Raw genomic sequence first — 14173 nt, forward strand, 5'->3', positions numbered from 1 at the left:
ATGCTTCATAAAGCTCAGATCAGACCTGCTTTGGAGTATTGTTCTCATGTATGGAGCTCCACCCCAAAGCATAACCAGAAGCAGCTGGATTCTATCCAGAAAAGAGTCATCCGCCTGATTGGAGACACGAACATCACTTGCAACCTTAATAGTCTAAACATCGAAAAAAAGGTTGTAGATTTGTCTCTCTTTCATAGATATTTTCACAGGAGGTGTTCAAGTGACTTGGCACCGTTGAATCCACTAAGAGCGGTACATATTCAACTCAGTACACCTCGAAATTCAATGTTCAAGACCTCTTTCATTTGTAGAACTGCGTTTATGTGGAAAAACTATTTTGATAACGTTTTTCCAAATGGATTTCATCTCCAGCGACTCAAATCCAATGTTAATCGCTACTTTCGTACGTGCTACGTTCCTGTAGTGCTTGTGTTTTGTCCTTGGAAAAAGATATTCGGAATGACCCAGTAAATTATAGATTAATAGCTCTTATACCTACACTAGCTGAAATAATGGAAAGATTAGTTATCCTTAAAGAGGTGACATTTTTTGAAAAGCATAACATCCTTGTGACCGATAGCCATCTTGATTTCAGACAAGTTGGACAAGTTAGCTCCCTTACCCTTTTGGCTGATTATTGTCGAAGAAGGACAAATGAGTTTATGACTTAGGGGATATTGGCGGAGTGAAGTCCTCAGACATTAGTACCGCCCTTCACGAGGTACCCCTACCTGGCTGGGGTGGGATGGATGAAAAATCTATTCGTCCTTTAACGAGGGACATGAGGGTCTCATTCAACAGAGTGTCGGGGCCTTCTATATCGGAAGGGGTCGTCTACAGCATAATCTTTAGCTTCCCTAACTAACGGATTTTCGTGAGTTTCCGCGCTGTCAAAAACTCGCCGATTCCTCGACTGAATGGGGACACATCCTTGTGACTCATGAAATACTGTTACAGAAACTTCAGCACTACGGAATCAATCTGCAGGACTAACCTCGGTATCTTGCATGAATGAAATGTCTCTCAGATATAATTCAATGTTCAGTGTGGTATTAGCCGGGAAAGCTAAATATTCATTTTTTCAGACGTAGCCTCATTTTTACTTCCTATTCATGAAAATTCTATATTTCCAATGGAAAAATAAAAAATTGTATTCTTTTGAATTGTTTTTAATACTGCGGCACATACAGTCTCTGCAGCAGCAGCAGCAGTAGTAGTAATAATAATAATAGTAGTTACAGTACTAGCTCTGTATATAGACTAGTATATAGACTAGACTATATAAAAAGGTACTAGTGAGTAATGGTAACGAAGCATGTTTGAATCAAATTTCATATTAATCCAAGACTCTCTGAAACCACTTGTTTCTGATAGTTTATCAAAATGAAAGTTTCACATAATGGTAATGGAAAAATATATGTGAGTGAATTATTATGAAATTTCTATTTCCACAACTCTTGGGCACCATTATACAGCTTACATTAAAAGTCAATAGATGTCGCATATTATACGGAGAAAAGAAGTTCAAATGTTGGCAACATTTTGTTTATACTGTCAAATTTTCAAATTCGGTAGGCATTGTATATTTCATCGTGAGATTTTTTTGCATCGGTTTTGAAAGAATAATACAAAGTAATACATAAAGGATGGCCGTAAGTCGAAATAATTTTGAACAAATATTTGTAACTTTAGAAGAATATCCTATAAATTGTCAAAACAAACAAAGTTTCCGGTGTATTTTAACCTCAAAATCTCATTTCCACACTACAAGTATTCGTTAATACCTTCGAATTTCAGGCTGCAGCTGCTGCGAAAATCGTAGAAGTTCGAGAGTCAACTAAAGTTGAACGAATAGGAGCTCACTCCCATATAAGAGGTTTAGGTTTAGATGACAGTCTTGAGGCTAGACATGTAAGTTAATTGTCTCATCACAAGAAGATGAATATTCCTTTCAATTTCATCATCGAAATAACAATTTTTAGGTTTCACAAGGAATGGTTGGACAAGTTTCGGCACGACGTGCCATTGGTGTCGTACTCCAAATGGTACGAGAAGGTAGAATAGCTGGTAGAGCAGTTTTGTTGGCTGGACAACCAGGTATTGATCAAACATTATCAAGTACATGAGGAATAGTACATTGATTTTTTTATTGAAACTATACGTTATGTTGTAATTACAACTTTTAAATTAACAATTGTACAATATTTGAAACTTACAAAGGAGAGAAGATACAAAATTACAGATCAAAATTCTTCATGAAAATGGATAGATCGTCCACAGATGTTTATTTCAGTTTCATTTCCAAAAAAAATGAATTTGTAAATCAAACTATTTTCGCTTGCTAACAAAAAATTATAAAGAAGTCCCTTCTTAATTTATGATGGAAGTTGAGAAATATAATTCTAATTAAGTGCTACCCAACTGAATTATATAGAATTCCACTCGAAAAATCACTTGAAATTTCAAACTCCACCTAAAGTTTTTAATAAATGGACTCAAAAAATGACTCACTTTAAACGTTCTCTAGCTGAGTATCTGAAATCTCAATACGACACAATCTAAGCTAGTGATAATTTTCAACCTATATAACAGTTCAATTTATTTTGTTTCAACTTTTATTTAATGGGCCGTACTTTTGGCCAGCCAGTTCCCCGATCTATTCATGTTCCTCTTCCAATTACTGAATGAAAAACAATGCAACTTTTTTAGACTTCTAAATGTTTGTCCAGTATATGATTTGTTACAATTCATGCAATTAATTTTGTAAACTGTATATATATATATATATATATATATATATATATATATATATATATATATATATATATATATATATATATATATATATATATATATATATATATATATATATATATATATATATATATATATATATATATATATATATATATAGCTGTAGTTATAGGGCCGGAATGTTGACTGTTATACTTTATGCTGTTATACTGTCTATACTGTAAGTAAATGTCTGGGAAACCCATGCGTAACTTCTGACTCGTTTGGTTACATTTTGTGGACAAACATACAAATGCAGACCCATTTAAATAATTTCGTATATTACTTTTGTTCATTTGTTGTTGAAACAATAAATTTATTATTATTATTATTATTATTAAGAATACATACCTACATACCACGGCACAGAAGAATAAATATTTATCGAGATGTGGGCCTACAAACACTTCTGAAACAACCTAAAAATAATTGTGTATTATGAAGAACAAGGTAATTTTAGGTATAGTGGGTAGCTATTCTTTTGGATCACAATAGTATTGCAGTGAAAGCTTTACTTATAAATATTGTTTCTGAATCTTCACTCTTCTTAAACTTATCATTTTTCAGGAACTGGCAAAACAGCCATTGCTACAGCTTTAGCAGCAGCTTTAGGTGTTGACACTCCCTTCACAAGCATGGCTGGATCTGAAATATATTCTCTAGAGATGAGTAAGACTGAAGCTATAACGCAGGCCATTAGAAAGAGTATTGGCGTTAGAATAAAGTAAGTTTAGTATTGAAAATTATGTGACATGCTGTAACTTGGTTAATTTTTACTAGGGAAGAGAGCGAGATCATCGAGGGTGAAGTAGTTGAGGTACAGATTGAACGACCAGCTACTGGGGTCGGTACGAAAGTAGGGAAACTCATTTTGAAAACCACCGATATGGAAACCGTCTATGATCTTGGTGGGAAGATGATCGACAGTATTTTGAAGGAGAAAGTTCAGTCTGGAGATGTTATCACTATAGATAAAGCTACAGGTGAGGAATGTTATGGAATATATGAAAGAAATTTAAAAAAAAAGAGGTAAATATAATTTTTTCATTTTGGTTATTTTTAGGAAAAATCACTAGGTTAGGCAGGTCCTTTGCAAGAGCTAGAGATTACGATGCTACTGGGCAACAAACGAGGTTCGTACAATGCCCTGAAGGTGAACTCCAGAAGAGAAAAGAAGTGGTCCATACTGTTACATTGCACGAAATCGATGTCATAAACAGCAGAACGCATGGTTTCTTAGCTTTGTTTTCAGGTAAGCTGATATGGATATCAGATCTTAAAAATAGACCCCACTAGCTAACTCACCTTTCTGAACTACTAGGTGATACCGGAGAAATCAAAGCTGAGGTCCGCGAGCAAATCAACGGCAAAGTAGCGGAATGGCGAGAGGAGGGCAAAGCCGAAATTATTCCAGGGGTTTTGTTCATCGACGAAGTCCACATGCTCGACATCGAGTGTTTCTCGTTCCTGAACAGGGCTCTGGAAAACGAAATGTCCCCAATCGTTATGATGGCAACGAACAGGGGCATCACCAAGATCAGAGGGACGACCTACAAGTCACCTCACGGCATCCCATTAGATCTGCTGGACAGGACGATAATAGTGCCTACTCAGCCATACGAGGAGAAGGAGTTGAAGGAGATTTTGAGGTGAGGGCAATGAATTAGCTACAAAACATAGCATAACCCGGTCATTTTCTTTTTTACTTTCTTTGGAAATTCCCCATATTTTTTGTTTAATAATGAAGAAGAAAGCCAAAAGTTTCTCGAAAAACCTATATCCATTATCATATTTCTGTTTATGTTTTTTGAGATTGATGGTAGGCCTTGGTTGTACATCTACTTCTTTCTGATTTATCTGTTGTAAATCTGTTGAATTTTCATGCTCTGCTCGTGTTTCTGTTATTATTCGATAGATGGCGCTAGCATCCACTTCTCTATTTGAAATAAAAGGCGTTTTGAGTTCCTTTACTCTCATCACAAAAAGTTCTGGAATGTAAAATGAAACGTGAGAAGGGAGACCATCAATTGTGTTTTGGGATGCCAGCAAATGTTTCTGTAACCTTCGAAAATATATCATAATATCAGTTTAGATTTCATACCAAACAGGTAGCCTCACAAATTAACGAATTTGTTTCATTTCAAGCATCCGTTGCGAGGAAGAAGACTGTCAGATGTCAGACACTGCCCTGGCTGTTCTCACTCGCATTTGCAAAGAGACCTCTTTGCGTTACGGCATGCAACTTATCATGACTTCGAGTCTCATAGCGAGGAAACGCAAAGCTCACGAGGTAGACGTTCAAGACATTAAAAGGGCTTACGAGCTGTTCTTTGATGAAGGCAGATCTGTGCAGTTTTTGAGGGAGTACCAACAGGAGTTCATGTTCAATGATTGTGAGTATTTTCATTCAAAATTAAAATGGTTTGTGTACTTTGAAATTAGTGATTTTGTATTATTGACTGGTATTATTAGTTGCTGATTTTTTTTTTTTTTCAGTGGATGACAAAGATGATATGGAAATCGAAACAAATTAGTTTTTAATATTAATTATGGTGTTTCTATACTTGCTGTACTTGTTCAAGATTCCATTAAAGTATTTTTTATTCTCTCAGTTGTTTTTTTAAACAGGATAAATAAAAAAATCTGAAGTCAAACTTAGATAGGTAGATAGATAGATAGATATGTTTATTTACTTCACAGAGTATTCGTAGTCCTACATGAAAACAGTGGCAGAAAACGTCTGTGAAAGTACGTCACAAAATCTGAATCTTACATAAATTTCAAGAATATGGAATTTCGTTGTCTATAAAAGTACGTTATAAATTACAAATATACACTGTGTCCAAGATAAGAATGAACAGTATAGGGATATCGGAATAGGTGATACGGGGTCCATTGAATTACAGAAAAGTAGCGCATTTATGTGCCTGATAATATGCCATTTACAAAGTTTTAATATTGCGAGTAGTTTCGGAGATATCCGAGAAAAACCAAAGTTTGACACTTTCGTTTTTTTTTCTCCTAGCTTAATTTTCAAAGGAAATGTGAAACAAATAGCACTTTGCCATGATCACTTTTTAAGGACTACACAGTAACGTGGGCAGAATTGTTCTGCGACGTTTCGTCTTCCAAAAACATCATCAACATTGTATTTTTATATGAGCCGAAACTAAAGTATACCCTTTATAACAATAATTTATTGCACAAAGGAAACCGTTACAACATATAAGTATCATAAGCTAACCTAAATAATTTACAACAAAGTGGGGAAACCTGTAAGAAATCAAATTCTTGATAGGTTGAAAAGATGCATAAGTTTAAATAATAGTGGCTGCAACAGCAATTTCGGATCATTTTGGATGTAACTTAATTCTACCATGCACTTTTGCCAAGAATATTGTTCAAAATGAATTCGATCTCTCAGAAATTTCACAGCTTGAAGTTTTGAAAACTTTAGATAATATGAGGAACAAAAATTCAGCTGGTATTGATGATATGTCTATTGTTACTGTAAAGCAAATTATTGATATAATTATTGAACCATTATTTTTTTTGCCTAACCAGTCCTTTTATGGGGGTTTCTTCCCAGATGAATTGAAGAGGGCTCTTGTTTTTCCACTTTACAAAAAAGGTCGGATAACAGAAGTTGACAATTATAGGCAGATTTCGTTGATTTCCTCCTTTTCAAAATTCTTTGAGAAAATAATAGGTAATAGAATTTTGATGTATATTGAATGAAATGATCTATTCTGCAATAATCAACATGGTTTTAGGAAGAGTAAATCAATTGAATCTGCATCTTACCAACTATTGAACTATATTTATGCACAAGTGGAAAATAATAACCTAGTTTTTTCACTTTTTTTAGACCTATCAAAAGTATTCGATACTGTTTCTTCCAAATTTCTATTGAAAAAATTACTAGTAATGGGCTTTCCCAATAATGTGTTGTGTTGGATAGAATCGTACATGGAAAACCGTAGTTTGGTGGTTGAATGTAATGGAATTACATCAGTTCCTCATGATGTGAAACTAGGTGTTCCGCAAGGATCTGTTCTGAGTCCATTGTTATTCTTGACTTTTATCAATGACTTGCCTGAATTCATATCAGATTGTCACATAACTATCTACGCTGACGATACTACAATCACTGTTTCTGCAAAAAAACGAGAATTAATTATCAATGAAAATTAATTTAGTTATTGACGAATTCAGTAGTTGGTGTCAACGTAACAAACTGATTTTAAATAAATCTGAGTCAGTGCTGATGAAAACATTTGTTAGGAGAGATTTCTGTTGTAATTTAGTCACTGTGAATGACACAAAAATATTAAAAAAAGTTGATTTTCTTGGAACTATTTTAGATGGGAATCTCACCTGGAGTAGTCACATACAAAAAGTGTGCAGTAAACTTAATTCAGCTTATTATTCGATCAAACAGATAAAACATTGTTTAGATAGGTTTGGTTTACCAAATGTTTACTTTGCGAATGCATACTCCCACATTAGTTTCAACATAATGGCTTGGGGATGTGCGAAGGAATTTTCTAGAGTTTTCATTTCTCAAAAACGACTGATAAGATTGATATTCAACCTGGGGTACCGAAAAAGTTGTAGACCCGTTTTCAAAAGAGAACGCTTGTTGACTGCTCCCGCAATTCATATAATGAAATGTGTCATTTTTGTGCACAGGAACCCTGGCTTGTACATAACGAACTTGAGCATTCACGGTCGTAATACTCGCCATGCTACTGCTCTCAGGGTCCCTTCACATAAGAGCGATCATTTCAAAAAATCTCCATTATATAATGCCATAAATTTTTATATGCATAAAAATAAATTTAAAAAATACAAGAAAAACACACGAGGTAAAAATAAAAAATATAACTAGTGTTTTAGAGAGTAATTTTCACATATTAACACATGCATGGACAAAGCAATATATCTCTGAAAATATATATCAACAAATGAGTTTATAATCAGAAGGGACTTAACCAACAACGCATTTAGTCAAGATAACGTAGAGATACGTAACATATGGAAACCTCTAATCAAGCGAAAAACGACCAACTTCCGCCAAACGGTCATATCCCGCTAAAACCAATGAAGCAGAGAGACGGAAGAGGGGATAGCTGAAAGCACTCGAATGACCTATAAATAGCCAGATCTCGGAGGAATAAGTCCAACATTCATACCATCAGTCATTGACCCATTGGTCCTTCTCGAAACCAATAATCAGCCGAAAGGGTAGGGGAGCTGGACTCCAAGCCTGAATGAAATCAAGATGAATTTCGGAATAAGTCCAGTTATCACCCGAAGACGTTTGTGGATACTAACAATCGAAACGTCGTGACGTAACTTGGTTTGGAATTAATTTTTATTTTTCATTTTTTGTTAATGATATTTTTGAATTTTCAGCTTTTATTGATAATTTTTTATTTTTTTAGTTGTTGCTTGTATGTTATTTCTTTGTAATTTTCAGTTTTTTGTTTAATAAAATTGTTATTTTCGGATAATCTTTTTAATTTTTTCTCGGGGATTTCAAATCAATTTATATTATGGAAGTCCGAACTGATGCTGAAATGAACTTTACTGTTGACCGAAGTACTATATCATGAAGGGATTTTTGATTTGTAGATGTATATCAACCCTCGAGGTCGATTTGATATAACCTTTCAACTTATTTTTGAATTGTTCGATATTATTAATTTCTGAGATATATTGCGGAAGGCGCCCGTACAGTTTCGGGCCCAAAAATTCAAAATTCTTCTGCCCATTAGACTTTAAAGCTGGAGGAGGCAAGTAAGTATTGTGTTTCTGCCTTGTGTTATAGTGGTGTTCATTAGTGATCAAAGTGGATTTAGTTTTATGCTGTTCAACATTCAAATTGAAAAAAATAGCTGTCTCGGGTCTAAGATTTCAGTTTCAGAGTAAAGAAGGTCTAAAGAGTATCGGATTGTTTTACAGAATGAAGTTTTGATAATTTTTTCTGTGCTATCACTAAATCAATAATAATAGTTTTTTCGGCTGCCCGCGAAGCTACTATTTCATAAGCTATATGCGATTCTACTAATGCCTGATACACTGTTTTCAGTTGGATTTTGTTCAAAATATATCTGACGTTTTTCAGTTTGTAAATTATAAAATATAGTTTTTTGATCACATACGCGACATGCTTATTCCACTTGAGGTGACTGTCAATAATCACACCTAGATATTTAAATTCAAATGTAGATTCTATTGAAAAATCATCAGAAATGTTTAAAGTAGTCAAGGACGGCAAAGTGTATTTATTATTGGATAGTGGAAGAAACAATGTTTTGCTAGGTTTATGGTCAGTAACGTATCACACAATATGATTTCATTACCATTTCTCGCGCAAAAAGAAAAGTGATTACTTAACCTGTTGGGTTGTCATAATAAGACTGTTGTTTGGTAGAATTTTTGACATATTACCGTTCCAACTTTTATATCTCGTTACCTACCTAATTTGTGTTGAAAATAGAAAAAGGCAGCTTTTCGAATACTGAAAAATTTTATATGCTGTCATGTTACATTTTGTGCCAAAGAAATTCTGTTAATGCTGAACGTGCGTACTCTAATAAGTATCCAGAGAGGCGACAACCTGGTCAATCAATATTTAGATATTTAGTTCTGAAATTAAAAGAAAACGAATCATTTAAAAAACCTGTGGTTTCCCAACAATAGCAATCTAATGAAGAAAGTCTGTGTGATGTGTTAAAGGCTGTTTTGTTGAAAATCCTGAGATATCCACTCGCACCATTGAATATAACACCGAAGTAGTCAAATCCACCTCTCATTTCATTTTGAGAAAAAATAAATATCCATATAAATTTAGGATTTGTCATTGACTCAGACCAGGTGACGATGCAAGGCGAACAACCTTTTGTGAATGGACACTAGAAAATGACAAGACGAAAATTTCCCTTTGAGAATAATTTGGTCTGATGAAACTAAGATCACCAACAATGGCATTTTTCATTGGCGAAATGTTCATTATTGCTCGCAACAAAACCCGCGTGTACACAAAGTGTCCAGACATCAACATATCGTTTCATTTTATCTACCAAAACAATTTAACAAAAGAGCGGTACATAATTTTGTTAGTAAATGATTTGGAAGACACTCTAGCTAGATAATTTGCCTTTAGCGGTTACTCACAGCTGCTGGTTTCAACAAGATGGTGGTCCAGCACATATTGCTAGAATTGTTTGTGATTATTTGAACAGGACAGTGGATTGGTACTTATAGTGATACATCCTGGCCTGCAAGGTTCCCCGACCTAACCCCACTAGACTTTTTCCTTTGGGGGTATATCAAGAATCAAGTGTACTCTCACAATTTTCAAAATGAAGATTTGCTAAGATTGGTTACTGCATCCTTTAACAATATTGTTTCGAATATGTTCTGTATCTGTAGAGTACTGAGGGTGAGTGTAAGCCCACAGCTCTTAGACCACATGTGACTTATTGTACAGTCTCATCTTCCTGTTCACACATCCTGCATAGAGGTGTGTCCACTAGCCCCATATTATGGAGGTGTTTCCTCAGTTGACAGCGGCCAGTCAGAAATCCTACTTTTAAGCGTAGGTTTTTCTTGGTCATCGCCAGATATTTCTTTGGCACCAGCTTCCCAGGGTCCTGGCAAGTTTGCATCCTTTGACTCCATATCATCTCTTCAGGGATTGAACATATGGGTGAAACATATTTGGCTAGTTCCGCAATTGTTGAAGTCATCAGGCCGTGGCTTTGGCTAAATCCGAATATGTTAATTCAAGTTTCAAATTTGTCTGTGAGACGAGCGTAGAAAATAACGGTGGATTATTTGAACACTTGTTATAAGTTTCTGTTCATTTCCTATAATACATATTAGCTCCTTTTTATTACAATACAGTACCATTTTATAAACTAAACGTTTGATATTGCGACTCATCTTTTTATTCAACAACGCAAAAATTCCGGCAAGTTAACATTTATAGATAAGACTAATCAATTTACTTCATACTTATGATGTACTGTTTGGAACCTTTGGTATAGTAATTAATATTACTGTAGAAGATAAAACTGTTTTATTTCCTCTTCCTCTTGAAGATGATCACTTGGTGATCGAAACACGTGTCGGGGTGTAAAAATAACGATTTGGTGTTGGGAAAAAACTCCAGTAATATTCATTTACTTCATGTACCAAAACATGACATTTTTTCCAGTGCGTACTATCTGAAATTGAAGAAAAGCAGGTTAAGTAATCACTTTTCATTTTGTGCGAGAAATGACTATGAAATCGTATTGTGTGTGATACGTTACTGTATTCAGTATACTTTAGTTTCGGCCCATATAAAATACAAAGTTGATGATGTTTTCTAAAAGACGAAATGTCTAAGAAAAATTCTGCTTGCGTTATCGTGTAGTCCTTTAAAAGTAGTTGGGAGAGAACCACCGTAGCGTGTGGTAGGGTAGTTGTTTTTCGACAGACGTTTACCATACCCTATACTGTGAATGTAGTTGGGAGAGATTGATATTTCGAAATTTATTTCGAGTTTGAATAAGTGAGAGCAACAATAAAACCTCGTGGGTTGCAATGAATGATCAAATAAACCCACTCACTTTGGACCTACCTACCTAACTATGAAACAATTTGTATACTGATTCCTCAATGCCAACTTTTGCTGACGTACTTTTTAGCTTTTGATGGTCAACAGTATCGATTGCTTATGCCTAATAGATTTGTAGCCTTTGTTCGTTGCCTTGTTCATCAGTGCATCAAATGTTTAATTATTTTCTCGAAAGCCATACATTTTTGATTTACTAATATATGGGACCGATCTTTGTAAAATGTTTACAATTCTTGACATCAGTAATAATGGCATATAGTAATGAATAAGCTATTTTGATCCTCATTTCATTACTGATGATGTGAGTCTCACAGAAATTATCTGTACCCATGTACAACATTTCGCTTTACCGATCTTGCTTCTCCTATGGCATCGATAAAAATCTACAACTGTATCCCCGATGATTTCAAAAACTTGTCAATCTTTAATTTCCAGAAAAAGGTTGAAGGTATTTTGCTGGATGGTACTTTAACAATTGACTTCTGAATATATTGATGAACTTAATTATGTGAAATTCATTGCACTTTGTGACATAATTATTATTTTTATTTATATTGATATGTGAATTCTTTTTCATTTGTACCATGTTTATGAGAAGGTATATTCTTTTTTTCTTCTGGAAGGACCAGTTCTTGTCACTGGCACCTTCACGTGGTTGCGTGGAACAGCGCTATTCTATCGTTCTCATAAGGTAGAAGAGCGAACGATGCCATTTGCTACTCATTATTTATTAATCTTGTTCTCTGTAACTGCTGTTTGTGTAGCAATAAAAACATTTATTACTATTATTATTTGATTCGTCTCTTTTATTTAACATTCAACAGCATTTTAACACTGCCAACTGTTTGTATGAATTCCTAGTTATAAAGAAAGGAAAGAAAGATATTTTATACACAAGGAACAGTTAGAATATACATTTGACCCTCAGTGAAAAACTCTCTATCTTCTACCATTGTCTTCTGTACCCTCCATGTCCCTTTCCATGCCTGTTATAGTTTCCTCCCCAACCGTTGTTGCCATAATTCTGGTATCCATTCGAATAGTCATATCCATAGTTGTACCCACTATTTTTATAGTAGCCGTTGTTGCCATAGTATCCATTGTTGCCATAGTATCCATTGTTGCCATAGTATCCATTGTTGGGGTAGTATCGACTCTCAGCAGCCTGAAGGTCAGAGTGTCCGTCTTCGCCGTCATTTGCTGGAGCACCGTATGCGAAAATTGCGGCCACTGATAACAGGATAAGGGTTTCCTGGAACAAGAGTATAATTGGACTAGAAGAGAGTGAAACTGAAAACCTTTGTATCCTGAAAGATATTGTGACTTTGTCAAAGTTGATAATATTTGGGGTTATGTGCTTCGGTGTAGTTTGGTTTCACGTACCTACTGGACCTATTTCCTAGCTACAATGTTTCATTTATATTCAGAAAACTGAGAATATGTTATAATATCTGTATTATAATTATGCAGATTTATTGTGTTGTTCAATTACCTAATGGAACAGTCATCTCTTTAATGATGTTTCTCAGACTGTGAAAATATGAGAACATCATGAAATTCTGAGTTACTTGTGATTTGTCTTAATCTTGTAAGAGGAAGTCAAAATTATAGAGCCTGATTGGAGTCATTTTTCAAATTCTCATTTTTATCTTCAGTGGGATAATATTTTGTTTCTTATGAACAGTTTCTTTCGGTTTTTGTGAACCAGAATAGAATCAATCGAATAAAATGAACATAATCAGTTGCTGTAATTAGCGCTTGTAATTATAACTTGCCTAACATACGTCCTAATCCTAAACTTCATAATTTGATAAATGTTTTTTGACTTTATATTACCAATTACCAAATTTTTGATACCTGGTGATATATTATGGCAATTTTCGTAGGATCTCCTCTTCATAATATTAGCAAAGATATTTAATCTGCAATATTAGTTTAGATTCAAATCATCTTCGAAAAATATCAAGAGATTCTTCACAAATACGAATTATTTTAATATACATACTCGAAAAACTTTAGCGAGAATATAGAAAAAACCCAAAAATAATAATGAGCCATCCATTCAAAACAAGTTATGATTGCAATATTGCATTCACTTACCTTGATCATTTTTATGATGATCCTTGTTGACAAATTGGAGATTAGAATGAACTGGAACTGATACATTAACTAGTCAGATTTGCTTTATATAATCGATGACAGAAGGCATTTGTTTTTTGATTTCTAGTTTCGAATGATGATGTTTTGGCAATATCACTTAGCAGTCTCATCACCTTTTATTTTATTTACATTAGTCTATGGGACTCCAAGGTGTGTATAGTCTTCAGCAAATTATATTTTCAACGGTAGTTTATATTAAATTTCCAATAAATACAGGGTTGATAATAAAAAACTTGAATAGTCAGGATTATATATGGTGGTCCATCGACCACATAGCGCAAGACATAGTTGTCAGGAAAACCAGTCTCTCAAAAATATCCAAACGCGTTGAATTTATTTTTGAAGGGAACGTTTCAATCAAAAAACAATTGCAAAATATTCAACTCTAAGCGGTTTTATTCCAAAAGGTTTTGAATAGAAATAAAGGTTGCACGACACCTAATCAAAGAAAGCTTCCTAATTCCCATTAATTTCCTACGTTACCTTCAAAAATTGGTCTTCCTGTTCACAAAATAGGGAGTTTTGAAATGCCAAAAAATATACAAAAATTAAAATGAGCCGGCCTAATGAATTGATTAAGGCTTTCGC

The 14173-nt window shown here is 34.3% G+C and overlaps 2 protein-coding genes across 2 annotated transcripts; one reads left to right on the forward strand and one right to left on the reverse strand.

Annotated features, from left to right (window-relative positions):
• The first annotated feature begins 1534 nt into the window (after window positions 1-1534).
• On the forward strand, window positions 1535-5401 carry rept (RuvB-like helicase 2 rept). Its single transcript, XM_023171786.2, has 9 exons — window positions 1535-1652; window positions 1798-1911; window positions 1983-2097; window positions 3361-3517; window positions 3574-3776; window positions 3857-4045; window positions 4115-4442; window positions 4939-5186; window positions 5290-5401. Exons 1-9 carry the CDS (start codon window positions 1647-1649, stop codon window positions 5325-5327), a joined length of 1398 nt encoding a protein of 465 aa, XP_023027554.1. The 5' UTR covers window positions 1535-1646; the 3' UTR covers window positions 5328-5401.
• Window positions 5402-12201: 6800 nt separating this feature from the next.
• On the reverse strand, window positions 12202-13684 carry LOC111515570 (uncharacterized). The gene is made up of 2 exons (XM_074173699.1): window positions 13526-13684; window positions 12202-12677 (listed from the first exon to the last, which is right to left on the reverse strand). The coding sequence occupies exons 1-2, from the start codon at window positions 13589-13591 to the stop codon at window positions 12372-12374; spliced, it is 372 nt and encodes a 123-aa protein (XP_074029800.1). The 5' UTR covers window positions 13592-13684; the 3' UTR covers window positions 12202-12371.
• Between the last annotated feature and the right edge of the window lie 489 nt (window positions 13685-14173).

Source organism: Leptinotarsa decemlineata, unplaced genomic scaffold (assembly GCF_025532065.1).
Source record: "Leptinotarsa decemlineata unplaced genomic scaffold, Ldec_3_MD MMD2_tig00000251_RagTag_RagTag, whole genome shotgun sequence".
Lineage (NCBI taxonomy): Eukaryota > Metazoa > Arthropoda > Insecta > Coleoptera > Chrysomelidae > Leptinotarsa > Leptinotarsa decemlineata.